Source organism: Leucopleurus acutus (assembly GCF_964270905.1).
Source record: "Leucopleurus acutus genome assembly, chromosome: 5".
Lineage (NCBI taxonomy): Eukaryota > Metazoa > Chordata > Mammalia > Artiodactyla > Delphinidae > Leucopleurus > Leucopleurus acutus.
The window spans coordinates 55,709,560-55,735,744 of record NC_139147.1 but is presented as its reverse complement, the minus strand read 5'-3'; the positions used below and the strand labels follow the sequence as shown (position 1 = coordinate 55,735,744).

Here is a 26,185-nt window from a genome sequence, read left to right as displayed (position 1 = left end):
CCAGCATGCTAGGGTATTATGCTGAGATGTTTTAGTCATCTAGCAGTAACGTGAGGGCATTGGGAATTCTAGGCATTCATCAGTTTTCTCTCATAATGTGTGATCGACAGGATGAATGAGCATATATTACCTCTTTAGATATCAAACGCATTACTAAAATCCAGTGATACAACCTACCTCTTGCCTCAGCTGAGTCAGCCAACTAGTCATATCATCTGTAGATGATACAGCAGGAATGGACATAATTACAAATGATATGCACTACATGTACCCTTTCCACTTTGAACACACAGACATAATGCATATTCAGTGTTTTAAAGCTGTTACCATTTTATCAAGATGAAGATGGTGATTTTTCAAAATGTTATACAGTTGACCCTTGAACAACATAGGTCTGAGTTGTGTGGGTCCACTTATACACCGATTTTTTTCAATAAATATAATCCCTGTATTTTCATTTGACAGATCTTTAAATTAACTAAATGTGGAGAAAGTTTGCATTTGATTAGAAATCACAATATGTGGAATCAAAAAACTAGGGTTTGAGTCCTGATTCTATCCAAACTGTTTCAGCTTCCTGCTCTTGGGTAATCATTTATCAATTCCGTTTGTGAAGCAGAGAGAGCAGTACCCAGATTTCTGACTGCATGGGGTGGGGGTGGGGGGTTGGCACTCCCAAGCCCTGCGTTGTTCAAGAGTCAACTGTATTTCTTACCAGTATCTCAGGGCTGGGTGGTGGTGGAGGAAGCTGGATTGGAGGCAAGGTACTCAAGGCAAACCCTTGCTTCACCTTGTTAATTTGTTCATTGTACTGTGTCTAGTAGGAGAAACAATATTTTACAGCAAAATCAACTTCAAAGAAATAGCATATGGAAGTACTTGATGTAGTTTTGAATAGTACAACATAGATGAGTGATTTCCAATCTATTATGCCAGAAATAATATAAAAAGAATTTCTGACATAAAAACAACCCTATACACCACTATCCATAGATGTAAATAGCTGTATTTTTAGAAGTATCTATTGATTGACAAGATACAGAGACATATAATTCACAGATCTCTGTGATAACTCCTCAGTGCTTCAATAATTTTTAGCCCCCAAATGGGAACCACTTATATAAAGTAAACAGAGTCTAAAGATCAAGAAGATGTAAATAATCTACTTGCTGAAAAATATGGGGAAAAAAGTATTTGTAACAAAGAGTTGAACTACTTGCAAATGTTCATTTTAAAAACTGGGGGCTTCCCTGGTGGCGCAGTGGTTGAGAGTCCGCCTGCCGATGCAGGGGACATGGGTTCATGCCCCGGTCCGGGAGGATCCCACATGCCGTGGAGCGGCTGGGCCCGTGAGCCATGGCCGCTGAGCCTGCGCGTCCGGAGCCTGTTCTCTGCAACGGGAGAGGCCACAGCAGTGAGAGGCCCGCGTACCGCAAAAAAAAAAAAAAAAAAAAAAAAAACTGGAGGGGAAGTCTTAGGGAAAACTTTTGAATGTCCACATTTTTTTTAATCTTAAAAGTTATACCTGTAGCTGTCTCCAGTTCCACATATACCTTTGTTTTTTCTTCTTAGATTTTGCCACAGGTAAGACTCCTATCCTTGAAGCTTAAAAACATACTTTGAACATTTTTGGCATTGTCCCCATTTTGCTTTATATGTTATTTTGTAAACAAACCACAAGAGCTGGAAGAGAAAGTCTTCAAACATTTAGAAACTTCCATATATAGGACACGTTCTTAGAAGAAAACAATGACAGAGAACAAGGGGCATCTCTTTTGAGGCCAGAACTTTGAATAAATCCAATAAATATGCTAAGCATCACTAAAGACTGAGTATGAACGAGTCTGGGAAAGAAACAGGGAAGACCACCAAGGACAAAGCTAGACAAGTATTCAGTGTGTTACCTCTTTAGATTACTGTTAGCACAGTCCTAATTCTATTACATGAATAATTAAGAATTTATTATTTTGCATTAGGGAGTAATTACATAAAAAGTTAAGATTGAAAACTAATACAGATCTGCTTGATCTTCCTTTTAATTCTGTAAACATGTAATTACTCAGATCAAGTTAAGACATTTATTTCTGACTGGAGCAGAGTTAGCTTTGGAATTCTAGAAAATTGTGTGAGGCACAATTTTTGCGTTTACCATTTACTAGACTAAGGACCTAGAAGACCACAAGTAAGAGCCTAGGATGTTATCTACAGCCAACTACAATGGAAGTAATCAGTCTCAAACCTCAAAAAGGCATAAATTTTAATAACTGCAATGAAAAAACATGTTCTTCCTTAAATTTCTCTAGTAATTGTTTTTAATGTTAGATGTTTCCTTTAAGTATATACCACCTACACCATTCAGTCAATTTACTCTAAATACTTCATGACTTACCCTGAGGAATGCAATCTTGTTTCTAACATCTGTCACAATGGCATTCCAACTGTCTACTGCAGCCTTTAATTGAAGTGATTTTAGGTTGCTGGTATAGAAATGGAGACACAAGAGAAAGTTCTTTCTTTTTATATGCCACTTAGATTTCCAAAAATTTCTATTATGTTCTCTAGCATGTATATAGATAAAGTAAAACAACAACAAAATTACTTCTATCACCAATTACCTCAAATGGGCAGAAAGTTGTATGGAAGGGCTTGTTATCAAAAATTTTAAAAAAGCTTAGTAAACAAAGACATTCCTTTGTATAGGAATCCTCCATTGAAGAAGGGAGGCAAAGGAGGCCACACAGGGAAACTGCCCTAGCCATCCAATGCAGGAGCATTCTCAAAGATGTTGACATCCTGAAAGCAGGTTTTGGACTATCTTCACATTAACCCTGACATCACAGAGCCACAGTTGGCCTATCAGGCTCTTTTGCAAATTAGAAAAAGATATTCCCTACAGAAAGGAAAGTTAGAAAGAAATACCTCTTCTGTGAGGATGAATTAGATTGTTGTCTCTATGATATGCTAAATTGCACAAACACAGCAGCTCTGCCCACCATGCCCATCAAACGACTTAAGTAAAACAGCTTTGAGGTGTTTACGGTCTGGCATCTCAAGAAGAGAGATTTCACGTGGCCTTTCAAAAGGCTCTATCTGTTATAACATCCCCACCCCAGTATCACCTGGCACAAAAGAGCATAACAAGTTATCACTGAGATCATCTCATACAAAGAAGCTGGATAATATTCTAATTTATAGAGCATCCTTTCTCCCTCTAGCAAGCAAAGATAGACTGATCACTTACAACAGTGCTTCCCTGACATGAATGCACATCAGTGTCTCCTGGGAATCTTGTTAAACATCAGAGATTCTGATTCTTTAGAATTGAAGAATAATGATGATCATATTAAAATAATAATCATTAAAAGTAGTGATGCTTTGGTCCCAGAGATTTTAATCTAATTAATTCCTTAAGTTCAAAGGTGTACCCCATAAAATTATAAACTGAAGAATCCCATGCAACCTGCCTAAAATTTGAAAATCACTCATTTGTAGCACAGCAGGAAACTGCCTTTAACACGGTTTTAGGTGTTAATACTGATTTTTCCCTCAATGTATTTTTCCAAAGGTATTTAAAATAAAGCGTTAAGAGAGAAAAGAATTAGAAAAAAGTTTTCCAATTAGAATCCACCTTGTTTTGTAAATATCTGGTCTTCATGCATATCTCTGACTGAGACTTTTGATCTGTTTCATTGTAGAGGAAGGGAAAAATCTGCCATCAGCTACTACTGCACTTAGTAGACTACTCAGTGCCACAGCAGGAGCAACAAAGTAAAAGCTCAAAGTGACTAAATGACATTTGAGGTTTAAAAAAACAATGGCTTCTTCACTCCAAAGACTCTGATGTCATATATGTAAAACACATCACAGATTATGTTCAACCTTGGAGCCACCTGTGAGTACCTCAGAGACCAAGACACATTAAGGAAGAGGGAGCGGTTACCTTGCTGCCATGTGAGTCGCCCTGGCAAGCTGACTGAGGCATTCCTTTTCAGTCTGCTCTAGGTGAAGCAAACCAAAATCTCTACGACACTGTAAGAAATATACCTACAGATTTTTGACAGAAAGAGAAAGAAGTTAAAGATGTTCTTGTAAATGAACACATTCTTTCCTCAAACATTTCAAGTAAATTTAAAGTTATTTTTTTTTCAGTCTCTTCCAACAACACCTGAGCTTCTTGCCTGCCCATAACACATTTTAAAGCTCTTTGATCAATTCTGAAATTCTCTTATTTTTATTCAAAAGTTACTGGGTTGGGAAACATTTTAGAACATTAGTTTTTAAACTTGCATATGCACTGGAATCATCTCAGAAACTTAGAAAAGTGATGTCTTGGTTTCAGAGATTCTAATTTAATTGATAGTAGGTGTAACCTGGGAAACTTTTTTTTTAAAATTTCTGAATATCTTTTTCTTTTTATGTCATTGATTTTTTAAAATAAACATTTATTTATTTACTTTTGGCTGCGTTGGGTCTTCGTTGCTATGCGCAGGCTTTCTCTAGTTGCTGCGAGTGGGGGCTACTCTTCGTTGCGGTGCGCGGGCTTCTCACTGCGGTGGCTTTTCTTGTGGAGCACGGGTTCTAGGAGTATGGGCTTCAGTAGTTGTGGCACATGAGCTCAGTAGTTATGGCTCATGGGATCTAGAGTGCAGGCTCAGTAGTTGTGACACATGGGCTTAGTTGCTCTGGGGCATGCAGGATCTTCCTGGACCAGGGCTCGAACCCATATCTCCTGCATTGGCAGGTGGATTCTTAACCACTGCACCACCAGGGAAGCCCCGAAAAGGTGTTTTTAAAAGCTCTCAGATAACTCTATTATGCAGCAAGTGTGTTTAAGAACACTCAAAAGAAGTCCTGCTATTTGATTTTTTTTTTAATTGATGAAGGAGTAAGAAAACAATCAGACCCTACAGGACTATGCTGTCCAAATGGGCCTTGGAGGTCATCTAGGCTGATGTCTCTCCAGCAGTGGGAATCCCTTCCAACTATTATTGATGCATGGTCATTTGGCCTCTGTTTTTTCCTATTGATCACTTAATATTCGCTGAAAATAGCTCATACTCTTAGACAGCATTAAGTGTTTCTAAAATTAATAATGGAAGTAGAAAGGAACTTTCTGATTAAAAGCAGTGAAAAACAAAGTCTACAAAGTTGAACTCTTAAGGTAATCTGAGCTTTTTTTTTTTCTGGTTAAATTTAATACTCCAATACTTTACTGTCCAGGGATTTTTGGTGCAGATATCACCCCTTGATTGTTCAGCTCTGGATTCCAGAGTGCTCTGCTAAAAAATAGACCTTACCATGACAAAGGTGAGAAGGTTTGTAATGCTTTTAATGTCAACGAGTGCTCCAAAATTTGAATTTTATTGTATATCAAGTTTGGTTATCTATAAATAAAAATTACATACATACATACAATCACATTTCTTTTGAGAGATCCTAGCTGTGGTGTTCTAAAATAACTTAGAAGAAACTGAATGCCTTTCTGGGGGAAGAGGTAAGTTGGTTTCCGACACTGGAATGTATGGTGTGTATGTGTTTTTGGAAGATCTATGTAGTTAAATAGCAAAGAAAGGAGATATTACGGCAGCAGTGAAATGTTATTCTTAGAAGTTTGGCTTAGTCACCTGGATTAATGAGAATTTTCTAAGATGTCTATATTTGCTATACATACTGAAGCAAAACAATTTCTTGGAGTCATTTGGGGGAAAACAACATAAGATCATCAATTTCAAGTAAAAATATACAAAATGCCAACAAGTCAAAAAAGCACAAGAGTTTGAGCTGTGTTTTTCTGGCTGGTCCTCAGATGTCTTAATTCTGTTTATTCAAAAAACAATACTTTAAAAATTCTTTAGTATACCAGTACACAAGTAAAACTTCACTCCTCAACCCCATCTCTCTCTCCCTCTTTCTTTTCTTTTACCTCAGCTGTTAAAGCTCTGCTAGTTTCTGCATTCAGTTTGTTTAAGTATGTTTTAATTGTGCTTTCCAGATTATGCTTCTCCATTTCCCACTGAGATCTGAAATATATGATAACGAGTCAGTAACACTGCAGCAAGGACAGACTTTTCAACCTTATTCAGGAGGCAGACAGATACAAGCTATTCAATGAATAGGAAATGATTTCCTGGAAAGTATACAGCATATAAAAGCAACAGAAGACATTACTTAACTCTTACTGTTACCCTTTACTATCATGAATGTGGAGGGTTTAAAGTTGTCATTTAAACCTTGGTTCTGAAATCAAGTTGTCTGAAGATGAATCTGACCTCCACAACTTATTAAATGTGAAACCATGGGCAAGTTACTTCTCTATACCTCAGTTTCCTCACATATAAAAATGGAAAAATTATATTACTTACCTCAAAGAGTTGTTGTGAAAATTCATTCAGATAATATACATAAAGCACTTTGTGTTTGGCACATACTAATTACTAAATAAATGTTAGCTATTATTATTAATAAATTTTACATAAAATAAAGTTTCTACAAGCCTTTTTGTGTCCTAACAATAGCAACCACAAAAGTTTTTATTATCCCTGTCATAAAGCTAAGTCACCGTATTAAAATATTTTACTGTTTATCTCAGTGCTCACATTCAGTACCTTAGAATGAAAACAATTCCCATAGCTTGAGAAGGAGAGAAGGAGATGATGATAAGGATATTATTTATGAAGGACATTATGGAAAATGGCTACCTATGAGGTTTCTCTTTTTCCTATTCCATTTCAGCTTCCTACACTTGAGCCCCAGAATGCTAGAGCATACAAACCAAATTATGTTTCTAATGAAAGCAATTAATTGGACGTGTAACATTTTTGTAATAAGGACTTTCACAAAGGCTTTCCTCAATGTTTTATTATTAGAAACAGCTGGATGCTTGAGTACCTGACAAACATTGATGAGAAGCCTGATAAGACAATATGTTGTTAATATCAATAAGGCCAGATTATTTTGAGGGAAAAAGTTATAAAATATTCAAGGAGTCAACAAAAAGGAATTACGATGCCACTGAATACTGTGAAAAACTTGCCTACGAGAGAAAAAATAGATAAATTGGACTTCATCAAAATCAACTGTGCTTCTAAGGACATGATCAAGGAAGTGAAAAGACAACCCACAGAATGGAAGAATATATTCGAAAATCATGTATCTGACAAGGAACTTGTATCCAGAATATAAAAAAACCCTTAAAGCTCAATAGTTAAAAGAGAAACAACCCAATATTAAAAATAGTCAAAGGAAGTAAATGGACATTTCTCCAAGTAGATACACAAATAGCCAATAAGCACATGAAAAGATACTCAACATAATTATTAGGAAAATGCAAATTAAAACCAAAAAGACATACCACTTTACAAACACTACAATGGGTGAACTAAAGACAGATAAAATAATAAGTCTTGGTGAGAATGTGGATAACTGGAACACTCATCCATTCCTGGTGGGATTATAAAATGGTGCAGTCACTTGGAAAACAGTTTGGCAGTTCCGCCAAAAGTTAAACAGAGTTTACTGCATGTCTCAGCAATTCTACTCTTAGGTATATACCCAAGAGAATTGAAAACATATGTCCACACAAAAATTTGTAGACAAATGTTCATACCAGCTTTATTCATAACAGCCAAAAACTGGACACAAACCAAATGTCCATCAACTGATGAAAAGGTAAGCAAAGTGTGGTATATCCATACAATGGAATATTATTTGTCCATAAAAAGGAATGAGTACTGATACATGCTAAAACACGATGAACCTTGAAAACATTATGTTAAGTGAAAGAAGTTAGTCAAAAGAGGCCACATATTATTATATGATTCCTTTTATATGACATGTCCAGAATAAGTAAATCCACAGAGACAAAAAAATAGACTAGTGGTTCCCAGAAGCTGGGGGACAAGAGAATGGGGAGTGACTTCTAACAGACCCAGGGTTTCTTTTTAGGGTGAGAAAAATGTTCTGGAATTAGATAGTGATGATGGTTGTACACCTCTGTACATATACTACAAACCAAGGAATAGTATGCTTTAACAGGGTGAATTTTATTCTATGTGAATTAGATCTCAAAACAGCTATTATAAAAAATATGTAAATCAGAACAAGACTTACCCAGTTTCATGAATCAGTCACACCTAGTAGTATTGATTACAGTAAAGAAAAAAGAATTCATAAGCCCTAGTTCCTGACAGTAGTTTATTGTGGCACCACAACTTTGCTGATTTAATCACTCTCAGCAGTTTCCCAGGGCCAGAGGCAAGGTGAACATTCCTCCCTATTTGCCTAGGACATTTCCAGCTTTTATCTGTTGTCCCAGTGTAATTATTAATACTGCTCAGTATCATGCTCAGAAGTGCCCTAGTTTGGATGTTTATGTTATATGGCTACCTTAGCCAGAATATTCTGAGTGGAATACACAGTTTCAGAGAGGGTGCACTCAACCAAAGCAACAGCTGTTTGTTACCTTTTCATAGAAAGTTGCTCTTTAAGGTTCTTGATTTCATTATCTTTAGCATGGCTCTGACGCTGCAATCTAAGAAAAGAAGAAAGAACGCCATAAAATGTTAGAAATTATTTATCATTAACAGTCAGAACAACCCTACTTGTAGCTGAGGAGGGACTAAGTATGTCCACTTTGGGCCATAAATCTTGAGCCTGAAAATAACTGGACTCCTCTACCTTATTCTTCTAAGATTTATCTTTCTTACATCTGATGTCCGATTTACTGACTTTACAAAGAAAGAACTAAGTTCTAACCCTGAAAATTAGAAAGCCAAACTGAAGAGTTATATCGTATCCCCAGCTCAATGACTCAGAAAAATGACTTCAGCTCTTTGTTCTTTAGTTTACTCACTAGAAAACAGAGATGGCATCTTGTGATGTTCTAGGCCTATGGTGGGATTGAGAACTTCAAATTCCTTAAAGAGATAGTATATCAAGTCATGCAAACTATTAAAGACTTAAGTTCTGAAAGAAATCAGATCTTAAATACAGAAGCAATGAGGCTGTGTACAAATAAGAATTTTAATTAAAACTATACATTATGGGGCTTCCCTGGTGGCACAGTGGTTGAGAATCTGCCTGTCAATGCAGGGGACACAGGTTCAAGCCCTGGTCTGGGAAGATCCCAGATGCCGCGGAGCAACTAGGCCCATGAGCCACAACTACTGAGCCTGCGCGTCTGGAGCCTGTGCTCTGCAACAAGAGAGGCCGTGACAGTGAGTGGCCCCCATTTGCCACAACTAAAGAAAGCCCTCGCACAGAAACGAAGACACAACACACCCAAAAATAAATAAATAAATTTATTTATTTATTTAAAAAAAAACCCAAAACTATAAATTATAACAGGGGAGTCACTCACATGACCTAATCAACAGAAGATTGGGTAAAAATTTTGTATACATCAGAAAACATAACCCATGATTAACTTAATAACTGACATGCCAAAAACTATTAAAAGCAATGCAAAGTAATACTTTTGGGGTTGACATATATTCACATACCATTTTGGATATTCCTCCCTTGTGCTGCATTTTTCTTTACCACCTGTTAATCTGCTTCAATATGAAGAGATTTATAGCAAAAGCACATTTCTCTTTAAGTCTCTGATATGTTCAGACACTTGGGATACATACGAGTTTTGGTTTATATAAACTATGGAATGATAAAGCCTTAAAACAGTGACGTTACATGTTGGCTGGATTGCTCACCACTAGATTTCAGAGACCACCTACTTACGTTTAAGCTTCTTGGAAGCTGTAGAGACTTACAATGAATGTTGTATTAGACTGATAAATGCAATGAAAAGAAAACAGGTCTCTTTAGATACAAAAGAGATCATGTTCTTGAGTAAAGAATAAGAAATACAAGCTTTGTTTCTGTATACTCTACAGGAGTATGTAGAGAGAACTGAAAAGTAAGTTGTAAGATTTCTAAGACTGACATCTTTCTTTCCCATGTATACTGCCATTACTTCATTATTTTACCCAGCTCTAGTTTAGAGTGGGCGATAAGAACTGACAAAGCTGATCGGGAATTCAGAAGACCTGGATTCTTAAGTAACAGACGATAAGGTAGGCATAGTTCCTATCATCCTGCTCATACATGAACCAGCTATATATGTTCAGGTAGTCATAACTAGTTAGTCCTATTTTTCTCATGAAAACCATGACAGGGTGGGATTAGATTTTGTTCTCTAAAATATCTAAAGTTCTCAAGTTTACTCTGGCTGGCTATGAAGTTTACTATATAAATTTTATGGACAGCAGTTTCTTAACATTTATTAAGTATTGTAATTTGTGCAAAATATGTCATTTTTGTATGTCTTCTTTATTAACACTGCAATTATCATCAACATATTGATCATTTACTGTAGTATTGGCATTGAATTAGGCCAAAGAAAAAATATGTTTTTGCTTCCAAATAAACAATATGTTCTAAGATGAAAGAAATCAACATTTTACAATGAAAGAATATTTATATTTTTATCACATGCTCTTGGGACATGACCAGGTGAATTAAACAAAGAAAGGCTCAAAAGCTTATATGAGAATACACGCAACATTCATGCTTTCCTATCTGGTCTGAATGCCCTCTGTCTTTTCTCCCATCTCACCCTATGTATTACCTAGCTTAGGTAAAACACTATGTCTTCAATGAAGTTCTTCCTTATCTCAACATCAAAAGTACTCTTTTTACCCCACAATATCCCTATTAAATACAGCTCCATTTGACAGTTATTTATATGCACTTTTTCAAAAAGTTAAGCTTTTCAGATAAACATAGATTCACATGCAGGTGTAAGAAATGATACAGACAGATCCTATGTACCCTTTATCCACATTTCCCCAATGCAACATCTTGCAAAACGACAGTATAATAACCCAGGATGTTGTCAGTGATACAGTTAAAGATAGCGAACAATTTTATCACCACAAGGATGCCTTATTTTGCCCTTTTATAGCCACAGCCACTTCCCTCCCTCTTCCATCTCCTCCTTAAAACCTTGGGACCACTAATCTAATCTATTTTTCATTTTTATCACTCTGTCATTTTTGAACTATTTGAAATTTTGTCATTTCAAGAATGTTACAGAAATGGAATAATATAGTATATAAGCTTTGGGGATTGGGTTTTTTCACTCAGCACAATTCTCTGATGTCGCCACGGTCTGTAGTGATATCACCATTTCATTCCTGAGGGTGGTAACTTGTGTCTTCTCTTTTTTTGTCAGGTTTGCTAGAGGTTTGTCAGTTGCATGGATATTTTCAAAGAAACCAGCTCTTTGTTTCATGGATTTTCTCTACTGCTTTTTGTTTCCAATTTCAATATTTCCAATCTTTATTATTTCCATCCTTCTGCTTGTTTTGGGTCATTCTTCTTTTCTTCTTCTGGGTTCTTGAGGTGGGAGCTTGTATTGTATTATACATTTGAGACTTCTCCCCTTTTCTAATGCGCACATTTAGTGCTATAAATCTCAGAACTGCTTTAGCTGTGTCCCACAAACTTTGACGTATTGTATTTTCATGTTAATTCAACATATTTTTATTTCCCTTGAGACCTCTTCTTTGATTCATGAATTAATTAGAAGTATATTGTGTAGTCTCCACGTGTTTGCAGATTTTCCTGTTATATTTCTGTTAGTGATTTCTAGTTTGTTTCCACTGTGATCTGAGACATGCTTTTCATGATTTCAATTCTTTTAAATTTGCTGAGGTTTGTTTTATGGCCCAGAATATGGTTTATCTTGGTATATTTCCTGTGGGTACTCGAAAGCATATGTATTCTGTTATTGTCTGGTGAAGTGTTCTATAAATATCAATCAGATCCTGTTGCTTGATGGTGTTGTAGAGGTCTTCTATTTCTTCTTTCCGTTCTGTCTGTTTTGCTTCATATATTTTGAGGCTCTGTTGTTTGGTATGTACACCTTTAGGTTCTTATGTCTTCCCAGTGGACTGATCCTTTTATCATTATGTAATGTCCCTCTTTGTCTCCAGCTTTCTTTGCTCTGAAGTCCATTTTATCTGATATTAATATAGCCACTCCTTATTTTTTGATTAATATTTACATGGTATATATTTTACCATCCTTTTATTTTCAACCTACTTATGTTGTTGAAACGGAAATGTATTTCCTATAAACAGCATATTGTTGGATCACACTTCTTTTTGTTTTGTTTTTAAAATCTATTCTTCCAGTCTCTGTCTTTTAATTGATATATTTAGACCATTTATACTTAAGGTAATTATTGATATGTTAGGGATTAAGTCTGCCATTTTATTATTTGTTTTCTGTTTGTTTCCTCTGTTTCTCTTTTCTTACTTTCTTGTGGGTTACCTGAACATGTTTTAGGATTCCATCTTAGTTTATTTATAGTGTTTTTGAGTATATCTCTTTATGCAGCTTTCTTAGTGGTTGCACTAGGTATTACAATATGCATACATAGTCTACTGGTATTGATCTTTTCTTACTTCAAGTGAAGTGTAGAAGGGCTGACTCACACTGCTTTGCTGCTGTACAGTAGAGAGAGGCAGGAGCTCCCTGTTGGGTGCCTCTGGCACCAGCTGGGGAAAGCAGGGGAAATGGAGTACCACCTGGCACCAGGGTGGAGATTCAGCTCCCCATGAGAGTAGGAATAAAACCTAGTATTGATTAGTCCCACCTTGGATCACTTTGTTAAGTCTTGTTGATGCTAGGTAGAGGTAGAGGCTTAGCTCGCAGCTGGACCATATTGATGCTATCCTGGCAGAGAAACTGGAGCACCCCTTGCTTCCACTTGGTGAGGAATGGAGGATTAGCTACCTGCTCAGTACTGCTACTCCAGCAAGGGAATCTGATTTCTGCCATCTTTTGTCAGAGTGCAGTACCTGTGTCCAAGGGGTGGTGTGGGTCTAGTGGTGTTTGGCTGGAGTAGGTGCGTAGTGCCAAAAAGGTTTCATGTTATTATATCTTCCTTTCCCTGATCCTCTGGCTAAAGGGACCAGACTTTTCTTGGCACTTTAGTGGCCCCCTACCCTGTGCTTACTGACAGTTGCATGTTGGAGGTTTCTGCAGTGCTCTGTCTAGGATAAATGGGAGGCAATTTTTAAATAATCACTGTCACATCATTCTTTCAAGTTCCAAGGTTTCGAGACAGTCTGCTTCCTTCTACCTTTCAGAGTCTTCTCATGTTTGTTGTGTTCTATCCAGGGTGTTTAAGTTGTAAGAAGGAAGACTTGCAAGTAACAGAGCTACTACATTTTGGTGGAACTGGAGGTCCCTCAGTTATATGTAATTTTAATCCTCTCATATTAATCTATACTTTCCACTAGCTCACAGTTAATGTATGATATGTCTTGGTATCCTTTACATGTGCCTTACATAATTCTTCGCATACTGTGGGAACTTGATAAAAGTTTGGTGAATGTTCAGCACTGAATGTTCCTTGTGTGAAGACATATGCATTCCCTAAAGTGGTCTGTTTGTAGTCTCAAGCATACAAGGGAGTCTGGGTAAGGTATTAGAGTTGAAGAGAGATATCTCAGATAGCAAAGGAGAGAGACAGGTCATCTGCATGGATGGCATTACTTTTCTGATCTCTGATACTATATAACATATTTATGGATTGGTCATTGTCGTTCAGGCTAAAAGACAAAATTTTGAATCCTGAAGTGTGGGTTCTTAAGTGATTTCAGTCAGTTTAATTTGTCCAAGCTATTTTAGGTCCACAAAACTGAAAGTGTTTGCAACTGATACCATGTTGCCAGAGCTATGGCATCCTGTTCTTCCTAAAAACCTGTTCAGGTTGGATGAAATGTTATGTGGGAGAAAATTTAAGACCAAAATCTCTGCCTAATATTTCTCCAATTTAACTATTGACATCTTGGACTCCTTAAACTAAGATATTCCCTAGAATCTGTCTATTTTCCCTATTAGCAGTCTAGGAACTGCAGTGGATTTCAAATTAGAATCATGGATGACTAGTATTTTGTGGTATTACTGTTTATTAAAATAATGTGTCATAAATTATATTACTATTTCACTTCAAAATGGTTCGAGGCAGTCGTTAGTATAAACAGAATGGAGCAGGATACTCATTTTTCCTTATTAAATCAGAATTTTTAGTCTCAGGCATTTTTAATACTTGAGGTTGTAAGAGAAATGAGATTGATGGGGTGAAAAGATTCTCCGGGAATTTGATTTGTTTCCAATCTCTTGCGCTTAGAACACAAATACTCTCAGAAACCAACATTAAAAGGTATGAAAGTGAGTCAGTGATGTCTTTGAGGAATGTACTTACCATATGCTATAAAGAAACAGCCAATCATTAGTCACATTTTTACAAATTAGAGTCATGACCTGAAAGTTAATTATCATTCTCATGTAATTCTATTATCTTCACACTTATTCAGCCAATACATGAAAAGCTTGATATTTAGAGTGAGCAGTTGCTTATTTCTCAATCCAGCTGGCAAGGCAAAATATAGTGGGTTTTTAAGCAATTGCAGCCCTATGGTTGGCAGTTCCTAATGTGCAGTCACAATGCCACCTAGTGGCTACATAGGGATTATCTTTTAAAGGATGCTATTCATTATGGAGCAAACCCAGAATTTTCTTCTATCAACAGATTTGCACTTACTTGGACACCTTATTGATTCCAAAAGCCACTTGTTGGTTAAGAGATGAGATGATTTTATCTTTCTTTTTAATCTGCATTTGGTTTTCTTGCCACCGAAAAGTCACTGTTTTCAATTGTCTTTTGAAATCCTGATCAATGAAAAATATTATTTCAGTTAATTCTGTTCAAGCCACCAGAAATTTAAAGAAAAAACTGGGCTTTTTAAAAATATATACCATTAAATTGAACATTTGAAGTACCTCTAACTTGTCTCAGATATAATGGCAAAAATACTTACTTCACACTGATAGTGCAATTTACAAAACTGCCGTTGTCGAGCAAGCTTTTGCTTCTCAGTTTCTCCATATTCTGTAGTTACCTTGTTGGTTGAGCCCTATTGAGCAAATGGAATATTCATGCTTTATTTTCCTCTTTTAAAAAGCACTAATATTATAGAAATTTAAATGAAAAACACTACTATTATTGTTATTTAAAGGGGATTTAAGTTGCTGTCTAACTCATACTCATGCATTATAGGTTTCAATGCAAATACCACTTCTCTGATTAATTTAAATAAACCTACCTCTCTCCAATTACAGCATTCACTAAATAATACCATAGTTACTTGTCTACTGCTGCTACTACTGAATAATGTTATCTGTATGCTTACCATTTTTAAAGCATTTTTTGTAATGCTTTTATTGTCATAAGAACCATATGAGGTAGGCACTCACTACTACTTTAGAGATGATAAAACTGAGTAACTTGCCCAAGGTCACACAGTAAGTGAAGGAGCCAGAATTCTAAACTCAGGCAATCTTAACTGCTAAACTACTTAATTATTACCTTAGTAATTATCACCTTAGGTTAATGTTCAACTTCTCCACTGGATTATAAACACTGTGATCACAGGGACCATGTCTTAGCATAGCTCTTGACACAAAGTAAGTGCTAAGTGTTTTTTGAATAAATGAATGAATAAACATTTTTCAAAAGCTGTGTGACATTTTCGTTCTATTTTTTGAGTTCTTATAGCTGTTGGATGAAAACCAAAGGCCCCACATTTAAACTTTAGTGTGACATCCAAAGCTTAGAATATGTCATTTCAGTTAAAATATATGTATATATTTTAATTAGAAAGGAGACAAAAAGGCATGACAATTATACTAGTGTACTATCAGCCAGGAAATTGTTTGTACTAACTGTATCCTTAGATATCAACATTACTATATATTATATATTATTATACTTAAACCATGGAACAGGGTATCATATATTACCTCAGTACAGAATTCTCATGGGTAGGTTAAGCAAGTGATTTTTTTTTTTAAAAAAAGCTTTCTATATGTTTAGTCTCATTAAGTGCTTTGCTGAGCACTAAAATCATGTTCATATACACCTTCATATATAAGTATGTCATTCCCAGCACTGACTACCACCAGGAAAGGAACCAAAAAATTGTTGTTTGTTAATATTTTTTGTAGATATTTCATGGTAACAAAAAGGTTTAACTTTTTGAAAAATGAAAGTAGATTTGTTTTATAAAACTATTTTTCTCATGAAATTTAATCCAATGGGATTATGCCAGGGTATTTTTTTCTTCCTTGTGGTATTTGAAAACTCTTTATAAGGAATGCATTTGTAATCAGCTCTGCCCAATACTTAAAACCAGGAAATGGTCTGAGGACTAAAGTGAAAAGTTTCCAGTTCCTAGGGTTCTTTTTTATGTCAGCCATCCCTCTGTCCCTCCTTTCCTGTTTTTTCTTTTTCCTCAGAAATACAACATAAATCACTAGGTTAACATGCTGTTCAAAGAGTCATGGGGAAAAAATGGTTAACAATTGTTCTGGAAGAAGGAAGGCAGGGCTGTATCCTCTCAAATCAGGCTTACCTGCTCTATCATGTCCAGAATATGCAGTTCATCCAGGCTATAGAACTTGTCTTCAGTTGCAGAATCTTCTTGAACATCACTTGCATCATCTTTCATAAATCCACTGATTGAGTATAGATTTGCTTGTTCTTTCTTCAATTGCTCTTCCTTACCTATCATATTTGGACTATAGTGGTGACATAATCAATGTGATCTTTTATAATTGTATAGTGCTTTTCATCTAAGCCATTATTTCCCAAATTAATATTGTACTGGTCTCATGAGATGCTCAGATCAGAAGGGCTCATAGTCGAAGTTTGGAGAGTAGTCATACTGTGTATTTCTTTTGCAGATTCACAATGAATTTTAGCATACTTCAGATAGCACTCAACTGAGGTACCTATTCTGTTCATAGTAGTGTTTTTAAGAACTATCAGAATATGGAGTTCACTTTTCAAATTATAACTATTAACATCAGTTACTTTGAGAAACAATACTTTGGGAAATATTGACAAGCATGTCTACATCTGCTATATTATTTAATCATCACATCATTCTTGACAAGTAGGTTGGTTTAATCAACTTCAGTGCTTAGGTCCCATGTACATTTAAATAAAGGGCTGCAAACAGCAATATAAAGTAGATTAAAATGGAGGTTTCTTTTGTAACAGGACTTTAAAAAAAACTGTAGTAATAATGAATTAAAGTAACTAGGAACCACTGAGAAAACAATGAAAATATTACATGTAAAATGACAATTAACTCATTTTTATACCTATGTCTAAAATTTAAATGCATGCTACTATCCTTTCAAGTTGGCCCACTATTTAGTAGCTATGAATTTCCTTCCTAATCTCATTGAGCAATAACAAGAAATAGAACTTTTACTTATAGCATGATATGTATTACTTAATTTTATAAGTGAAAAAAATTATTTTTATTTTATTATTAGAAAGAAAATAGATAACTCCAGGATGCATCAGTACTTATTTTAGGCCACTGAGACCTAGAAAAAAAATGATATCTAACGCTTGTAGAATAACTTGTAAAACACTATAAAACAGTCATTAGGTATCACTGAAGTATTCTAGACTGACTCAAATATTTTGGAAAGTTCAATGAAATAAACTGCTTGTGTAGACCACAGTTCGAAAACCCAATCAGTTTTCCATATTACTTAAAAAGCTGTTAAAAAATTACATTTTTCTGACACCCCAACACTGTAAAAATATGAATATGTAGTTTTGAAAAGCTCCAAAAGATTATTCCTAAATTTTTAAAGTATGATAATAGCATTATGATAATATAGAAAAATATTCATCTCTTATTAAAAAGATGCAAACTGAATCATGTAGAGGTAAAATTATATGATGTTTGGGACTGAAAACATTCAAAAAAGAACAAAATGTTAAGGAAAAAATGAAGCAAATATGGAAAAACAGTGATAACTGTCGAATCAGGATGATAGGTATACATACAAATGTAGATATATCATTCTCTTTACTTTTGTGTGTCTTTGAAAATTCTCATTTAAAAACAAAGCTCGCTGCATGATTTGATGATCATCCAGGTTTGGCTCTATGCTGTAAGTCAAAATGAGCAAAATGACTGATAATATTGTTTCATTCTTTAGTAAGTTATTTTTACGGTATCTAGACATAGCATGAAAACACACACACAAAAAAAACTATCGGAGAGGGCAGACAGCAGAAGCAAGAAGAACTACAATCCTGCAGCCTATGGAACAAAAACCACATTCACAGAAAGACAGACAAGGTGAAAAGGCAGAGGGCTATGTACCAGATGAAGGAACAAGATAAAACACCAGAAAAACAGCTAAATGAAGTGGAGATAGGTAACCTTCCAGAAAAAGAATTCAGAATAATGATAGTGAAGATGATCCAGGACCTCGGAAAAAGAATGGAGGCAAACATCGAGAAGATGCAAGAAATGTTTAACAAAGACATAGAAGAATTAAAGAACAAACAAACACAGATGAACAATACGATAACTGAAATGAAAAATTCACTAGAAGGAATCAATAGCAGAATAACTGGGGAAGAAGAACGGATAAGTGACCTGGAAGACAGAATGGCTGAATTCACTGCTGTGGCAAAGAGTAAAGAAAAATGAATGAAAAGAAATGAAGACAGCTTGAGAGACCTCTGGGACAACATTAAATACAACAACATTCGCATTATAGAGGTCCCAGACGGAGCAGAGAGAGAGAAAGGACCCAAGAAAATATTTGAAGAGATTATAGTCAAAAACTTCCCTTACATGGAAAAGGAAATAGCCACAAGTACAGGAAGCACATAGAGTCCCATACAGGATAAACCCAAGGAGAAACATGCTGAGACACATAGTACTCAAATTGGCAAAAATTAAAGACAAAGAAAAACTATTGAAAGCAGCAAGGGAAAAACGACAAATAACATACAAGGGAACTCCCATAACTGATTTCTCAGCAGAAACTCTGCAAGCCAGAAGGCAGCAGCATGATATATTTAAAGTGATGAAAGGGAAGAACGTACAACGAAGATTACTCTAGCCAGCAAGGATCTCACTCAGATTTGACAGAGAAATCAAAAGCTTCACAGACAAGCAAAAGCTAAGAGAATTCAGCACCACCAAACCAACTCTACAACAAATGCTAAAGGAACTTCTTTAAGTGGGAAACACAATAGAAGAAAAGGACCTATACAAAAAAACACAAAACAATTAAGAAAATGGTAATAGGAACATACATATCGATAATTAACTTAAATGTAAATGGATTAAATGCTCCAACCAAAAGACACAGGCTCACTGAATGGATACAAAAACAAGATCCATATATATGATGTCTACAAGAGACCCACTTCATACCTAGGGACACATACAGACTGAAAGTGAGGGGTTGGAAAAAGATATTCCATGCAAATGGAAATCAAAAAAAAAGGTGGAGTAGCAATACTCATATCAGATAAAATAGATTTTAAAATAAGGAATGTTACAAGAGACAAGGAAGGATACTACATATGATCAAGGCATCAATCCAAGAAGAAGATATAACAATTATAAATATATATGCACCCAACATTGGAGCACCTCAATACATAAAGCAACTGCTAACAGGTATAAAAGAAGAAATCGACAGTAACACAATAATAGTGGGTGACTTCAACACGTCACTTACACCAATGGACAGATCATCCAAAGAGAAAATTAACAGGGAAACACAAGCTTTAAATGACACAACAGACCAGATAGATTTAACTGATATTTATAGGACATTCCACCCAAAAACAGCAGATTACTTTCTTCTCAAGTGCGCACGGAACATTCTCCAGGATTGATCACATCTTGGGTCCCAAATCAAGCCTCAGTAAATTTAAGAAAATTGAAATCATATGAAGTATCTTTTATGACCACAACGCTATGAGATTAGAAATCAATTACAGGGAAAGAAACGTAAAAAACACAAACACATGGAGGCTAAACAATACGTTACTAAATAACCAAGAGATCACTGAAGAAATCAAAGAGGAAATCAAAAAATACCTAGAGAAAATGACAATGAAAACAGGATGATCCAAAACCTATAGGATGCAGCAAAAGCAGTTCTAAGAGGGAAGTTTATAGCTATACAAGCCTACCTCAAGACACAAGAAATATCTCAAATAAACAACCTAACCTTACACCTAAAGGAAAGAGAGAAAGAAGGACAAACAAAACCCAAAGTTAGCAGAAAGAAAGAAATCATAAAGATCAGAGCAGAAATAAATGAAATAGAAACAAAGAAAACAATAGCAAAGATCTATAAAACTAAAAGCTGGTTCTTTGAGATGATAAACAAAATTGATAAACCATTAGCCAGACTGATCAAGAAAAAGAGGGAGAGGACTCAATTCAATAAAATTAGAAATGAAAAAGGAGAAGTTACAACAGACACGGCAGAAATACAAAGCATTCTAAGAGACTACTACAAGCAACTCTATGCCAACAAAATGGACAACCTGGAAGAAATGGACAAATTCTTACAAAGGTATAACCTTCCAAGACTAAACCAGGAAGAAATAGAAAATATGAACAGACCAATCACAAGGAATGAAATTGAAACTGTGATTAAAAATCTTCCAAAAGGGGCTTCCCTGGTGGCGTAGTGGTTGGGAGTCCGCCTACTGATGCAGGGGACACGGGTTCGTGCCCCGGTCCGGGAAGATCCCACATGCCACAGAGCGGCTGGGCCCGTGAGCCATGGCCATTGAGCCTGCACGTCTGGAGCCTGTGCTCTGCAACAGGAGAGGCCACAACTGTGAGAGGCCCACGTACCACAAAAAAAAAAAAAAAAAAAAAAACTTCCAAGAAACAAAAGTCCAGGACCAGATGGCTTCACATGTGAATTCTATCAAACATTTAGAGAAGAGCTAACACCCATCCTTCTCAAACTCTTCCAAAAAATTGCACAGGAAGGAACACTCCCAAACTCAAATTCTATGAGGCCACCATCACCCTGATACCAAAACCAGACAAAGATACTACAGAAAAAGAAAATCACAGACCAATATCACTGATGAATATAGATGCAAAATTCCTCAACAAAATACTAGCAAACAGAATCCAACAACACATTAAAAGGATCATACACCATGATCAAGTGGGATTTATCGCAGGGATGCAAGGATTCTTCAATATAAGCAAATCAATTAATATGATACACCATATTAACAAATTGAAGAAGACAAACCATATGATCATCTCAACAGATGCAGAAAAAGCTTTTGACAAAATTCAACACCCATTTGTGATAAAAACTCTCCAGAAAGTCGGCATAGAGGGAACCTACCTCAACATAATAAAGGCCATATACAACAAACCCAGAGCAAACATCATTCTCAATGGTGAAAAATGGAAAGTATTTCCTCTAAGATCAGGAAAAAGACAAGGATGTCCACTCTCACCACTATTATTCAACATAGTTTTGGAAGTCCTAGGCACGTCAATCAGAGAAGAAAAAGAAATAAAAAGAATACAAATTTGAAAAGAAGTAAAACTGTCACCGTTTGCAGATGACATGGTACTATACATGAAGAATCCTAAAGATGTACCAGAAAACTACTAGAGCTAATCAATGAATTTGGTAAAGTTGTAGGATACAAAATTTATGCACAGAAATCTCTTACATTCCTATAAACTAATGATGAAAAACCTGAAAGAGAAATTAAGGAAACACTCCCATTTACCACTGTAACAAAAAGAATAAAATACCTAGGAATAAACCTACCTAGGAAGACAAAAGAACTGTATGCAGAAAACTATACGACACTGATGAAAGAAATTAAAGATACCAAGAGATGGAGAGATATACCATGTTCTTGGATTAGAAGAATAAACATTGTGAAAATGACTCTACTACCCAAAGCAATCTACAGATTCAACGCAATCCCTATCAAATTACCAATGGCATTTTTCACCGAACTAGAACAAAAAATCTTAAAAGTTGTATGGAGACACAAAAGACCTCGAATAGCCAAAGCAGTCTTGAGGGAAAAAAAAACGGAGCTGGAGGAATCAGGCTCCCGAATTTCAGACTATACTACAAAGCTACAGTAATCAAGACAATACGGTACTGGCACAAAAACAGAAATATAGATCAATGGAATAGGATAGAAAGCCCAGAGACAAACCCATGCACCTATGGTCAACTAATCTATGACAAAGGAGGCAAGGATATACAATGGAGAAAAGACAGTCTCCTCAATAAGTGGTGCTGGGAAAACTGGACAGCTACATGTAAAAGAATGAAATTAGAACACTCCCTAACACCATACACAAAAATAAACTCAAAATGGATTACAGACTTAAATGTAAGACAGAACACTATAAAACTCTTAGCGGAAAACGTAGGGAGAACACTCTTTGACATAAATCACAGCAAGATCTTTTTTGATCCACCTCCTAGAGTAATGGAAATAAAACCAAAAATAAACCAATGGGACCTAATGAAACTTAAAAGATTTTGCACAGCAAAGGAAACTACAAACAAGATGAAAAGACAACCCTCAGAATGGGAGAAAATAGTTGCAAACAAATCAATGGACAAAGGGTTAATCTCCAAAATACATAAACAGCTCATGCAGCTCAATATTAATAAAACAAACAACCCAATCCAAAAATGGGAAGAAGACCTAAATAGACATTTCTCCAAAGAAGACATACAGATGGCCAGGAAGCACATGAAAAGCTGCTCAACATCACTAATTATTAGAGAAGTGCAAATCAAAACTACAATGAGGTTATCACCTCACACCAGTTAGAATGGGCATCATCAGAAAATCTACAAACAACAAATGCTGGAGAGGTTGTGGAGAAAAGGGAGCCCTCTTGCACTGTTGGTGGGAATGTAAATTGATACAGCCACTATGGAGAACAATATGGAGGCTCCTTAAAAAAACAGAAATAGAATTACCATATGACCCAGCAATCCCACTACTAGGCATACACCCAGATAAAACCATAATTCAAAAAGACACATGCACCCCAGTGTTCATTGCAGCACTATTTACAATAGCCAGAATATGGAAGCAACATAAATGCCCACTGACAGATGAATGAATAAAGAAGATGTGGTACATATATACAATGGAATATTACTTGGCCATAAAAAAGGAACGAAATTGGATCATTTGTAGAGACGTGGATGGACCTAGAGACTGTCATACAGAGTGAAGTAAGTTAGAAAAACAAATATCATGTATAAACACATATATGTGGAACGTAGAAAAATGGTACAGATGAACCGGTTTGCAGGGCAGAAATTGAGACACAGATGCAGAGAACAAATGTATGGACACCAAGGGGGAAAAGTGGCGGGAGGGGTGGTGGGATGAATTGGGAGATTGGGATTGACATAGATACACTAATATGTATAAAATGGATAACTAATAAGCCGGTCTATAGAAAAAAAAAAAAAAAGGTCTGGGAAGATCCCACATGCCGTGGAGCAGCTGGCCCGTGAGCCATGCCCACTGAGCCTGCACGTCCGGAGCCTGTGCTCCGCAACAGGAGAGGCCACAACAGTGATAGGCCCGCGTACCACAAAAACAAACAAACAAACAAAAAAACCTATTGCATTAGTGGCTCAATTTGTTGACAAAGAAAGTGAAAACCCATCTTGGATGATGAACTATTAACTTACCGAGTGGATCATGTCCATTAATCAATGAGAAAATATCAAAATCGATGGCTTTAAAGTTACCAAAATATGTTCTTGTTACCATTTTAAAGTTATCTTAATTATGTCCTCACAGAGAGTTCTCTAAAGTAACTAATTTTCAGTTAACAACTCTTTGGTGGGTATAATGATCTCTTTATTGAATGTCTCCCCCACTTCCTTCCTTTACTACACTGTCACTAATCATATGGTTGTAGAATATAGCTCTCAATGTTCTTTAGACATTAAAAGGTTTCCAGTAAAGGTTCAAAATTCACCATTAACAACTGGGGTTAAAAAAAACCAAACAAACATCTCAGGTTAATTAAACAAACCAAACCAAACTCTTTTATAAAAGGGGTCACTGGGACAAACAATAATCTGCCTTTAAGGTTAAGTTTAACTTAGTCTATATTTGGCTAACTACAATCTAGACTATATTTTAAAGGATTTTATACTGGAACCAAATTTAGTCCTTGAAGAAAGCAGTTAGCATTGGATGACTCTTGAGTAGCCATACATTGATAGGAAAATGCCAAGAGATTCTATTCTCCCAAAATAGATGATAATTTAACTTTTTGTCACTTTCAGTTAAAAAAACCTGACAACTTATTATGACAAAAAAACCTGTCTGTTCTTCTCTTAGTGAGAACACGTTCTAAAGCAAGGCTGTGTCATTCTGGCAAAGCACACTTTGACAGTACTAAGACAGATTTAAAAATTAAATAAACTAATACTTACACTTGCTCTTCTTTAGATTCCTTATTCTGAAAAATAACATCAAGAATTAGTATTATGTATCAACTATGTTGATACAGCACAGTGATCTAACTGCATTTAGGTCAGCATTTCTCAAGCTTTTTGACCACAACCAAAATAAGAAATATAATTTACATTATAACTCAAATGTACTTACATATATATTTTCATACATAAGCATAAAACTGAAATATAAGTCCCATGAAATAAACCTTACTCATATTATGTGTGTTATGGACTGCATGTTTGTGTGCCTCCAAAATTCTTAGGTTGAAACCCTAACCCCCAGTGTGATGGTAACTGGAGGTATGGCCATTGGGAGGTAATTAGGTTTAGAGGATGTGGAGTCCTCATGATGGGATTAGCACCCTTATGAGAAGAGACCAGAGAGCTAGCTTGCTCGCTTGTGCATGCTTGATCACTTTCTCCAACGTGTGATGATACAATGAAAAGGTAGCTGTCTGCAAATTAAGAAGACAGCCTTCACTAGACACTGAATCTGCTGGCACCTTGATCTTGAATTTCCCAGCCTCCAGAACCGTGAGAAATGTTGTTTTTGCCACCCATTTTATGGTAGTTTGCTATAGAAGCCCGAACTAAGACAATGAGTGATGAACTCTAAAATTTTTTATTCATACTAATTCTATTTCTTTTTTTAAAATGATAGTTGTGACGCACCAAATTGATTTTATAATCTACCACTGAGTCATGAAACACAACTTGAAAATCACTGATTCAGATATTGGAAGTGAGTGTTGTGGCAGAGTTTGGATCTGTTGCAATATCTTGGGACAGATATTGCAATTGTGTATGTAATTTTCATTTACAGAATCCAATACTAATTACAAGAGTTCTTGAAAGTCTACATGTAAAGAGAAAGCAGATTGATATATTAAGAATCTTATAGGGAAAAAGTGTTAGGGAGATCAGAATTGGGAGGAAATATTAAACAGCCCTATATTTTATTTTCATTAAAAATAAAACTATAACAGCAACCTATTATAATATCAATGACAGTTAACATACTAAAGAGCATTAATTACTCTTATATATCACCTTTCTATTGAGTATCAATTACTGTCATATAAATTACAGTATTAATTTCTACTACCACCTTGTTTACAAGAAACTTCAGGCCTCTTTCCCCACAGATTTCATGATATACTTACTAATTTGTTTTGTTCTATTGTCTGTATACTAAGAAGATTTTTGCATTTCATTGTCTGTTCAATGTCCAGTGCCAATTTGATTTTACAATTTAAAATTATCAACTCCTGCCTTGGTTCTAGTGTACTTGAATAACTAAGTTGAAAAGACCTTTGATTGTTCATAATGAACATATCTAGTATAATTAAGTATAGGTTCCCCCGCTATCCCAAAGTAGAGCATTCCTTTGGAAACTTTCATAAACTGAAATGGCATAAAGTGAAGAAGCAATTACAGGCATACCTTAGAGGTAATGAAGGTTCGGTTCCAGACAACCCCAATAAGGTAAATATTGCAATAAAGCAAGTCACATGAATTTTTTGGTTTCCCAGTTCATTTCATATATGTTTATACTATACTGCAGGCTATTAAGTGTGCAATATAGCCTTATGTCTTAAAAAATGTGTACACCTTAATTTAAATATACTTTATTGCTAAAAAATGCTAACCATCATCTAAGCCTTCAGCAAACTGTAGTCTTTTCTTTGGTAGATGGTCTTGCCTTGATGTTGATGGCTGCTGACTAATCAGGGTGATGGTTGCTGAAAGTTGCAATGACTGT

The 26,185-nt window shown here is 35.7% G+C and overlaps 1 protein-coding gene across 2 annotated transcripts in view; it reads right to left on the bottom strand.

The window, feature by feature from the left end:
* The window catches only part of DZIP3 (DAZ interacting zinc finger protein 3), a 121,408-nt gene that overhangs the window by 15,737 nt on the left and 79,486 nt on the right, over positions 1–26,185 (bottom strand). For both annotated transcript variants that reach the window (XR_014326235.1, XM_082840043.1), the window contains exons 18-26: positions 24,400–24,425; positions 16,485–16,650; positions 14,892–14,987; positions 14,615–14,742; positions 8,462–8,530; positions 5,924–6,020; positions 3,941–4,044; positions 2,390–2,477; positions 716–817 (exon numbers count right to left, since the gene is read on the bottom strand). Coding sequence is in view for 1 of the 2 variants with exons in the window: in XM_082840043.1 (XP_082696169.1) it covers positions 716–817; positions 2,390–2,477; positions 3,941–4,044; positions 5,924–6,020; positions 8,462–8,530; positions 14,615–14,742; positions 14,892–14,987; positions 16,485–16,650; positions 24,400–24,425 (876 nt within the window). In the remaining variant the exon portion in view is untranslated. The remainder of the gene's footprint in view (positions 1–715; positions 818–2,389; positions 2,478–3,940; positions 4,045–5,923; positions 6,021–8,461; positions 8,531–14,614; positions 14,743–14,891; positions 14,988–16,484; positions 16,651–24,399; positions 24,426–26,185) is intronic.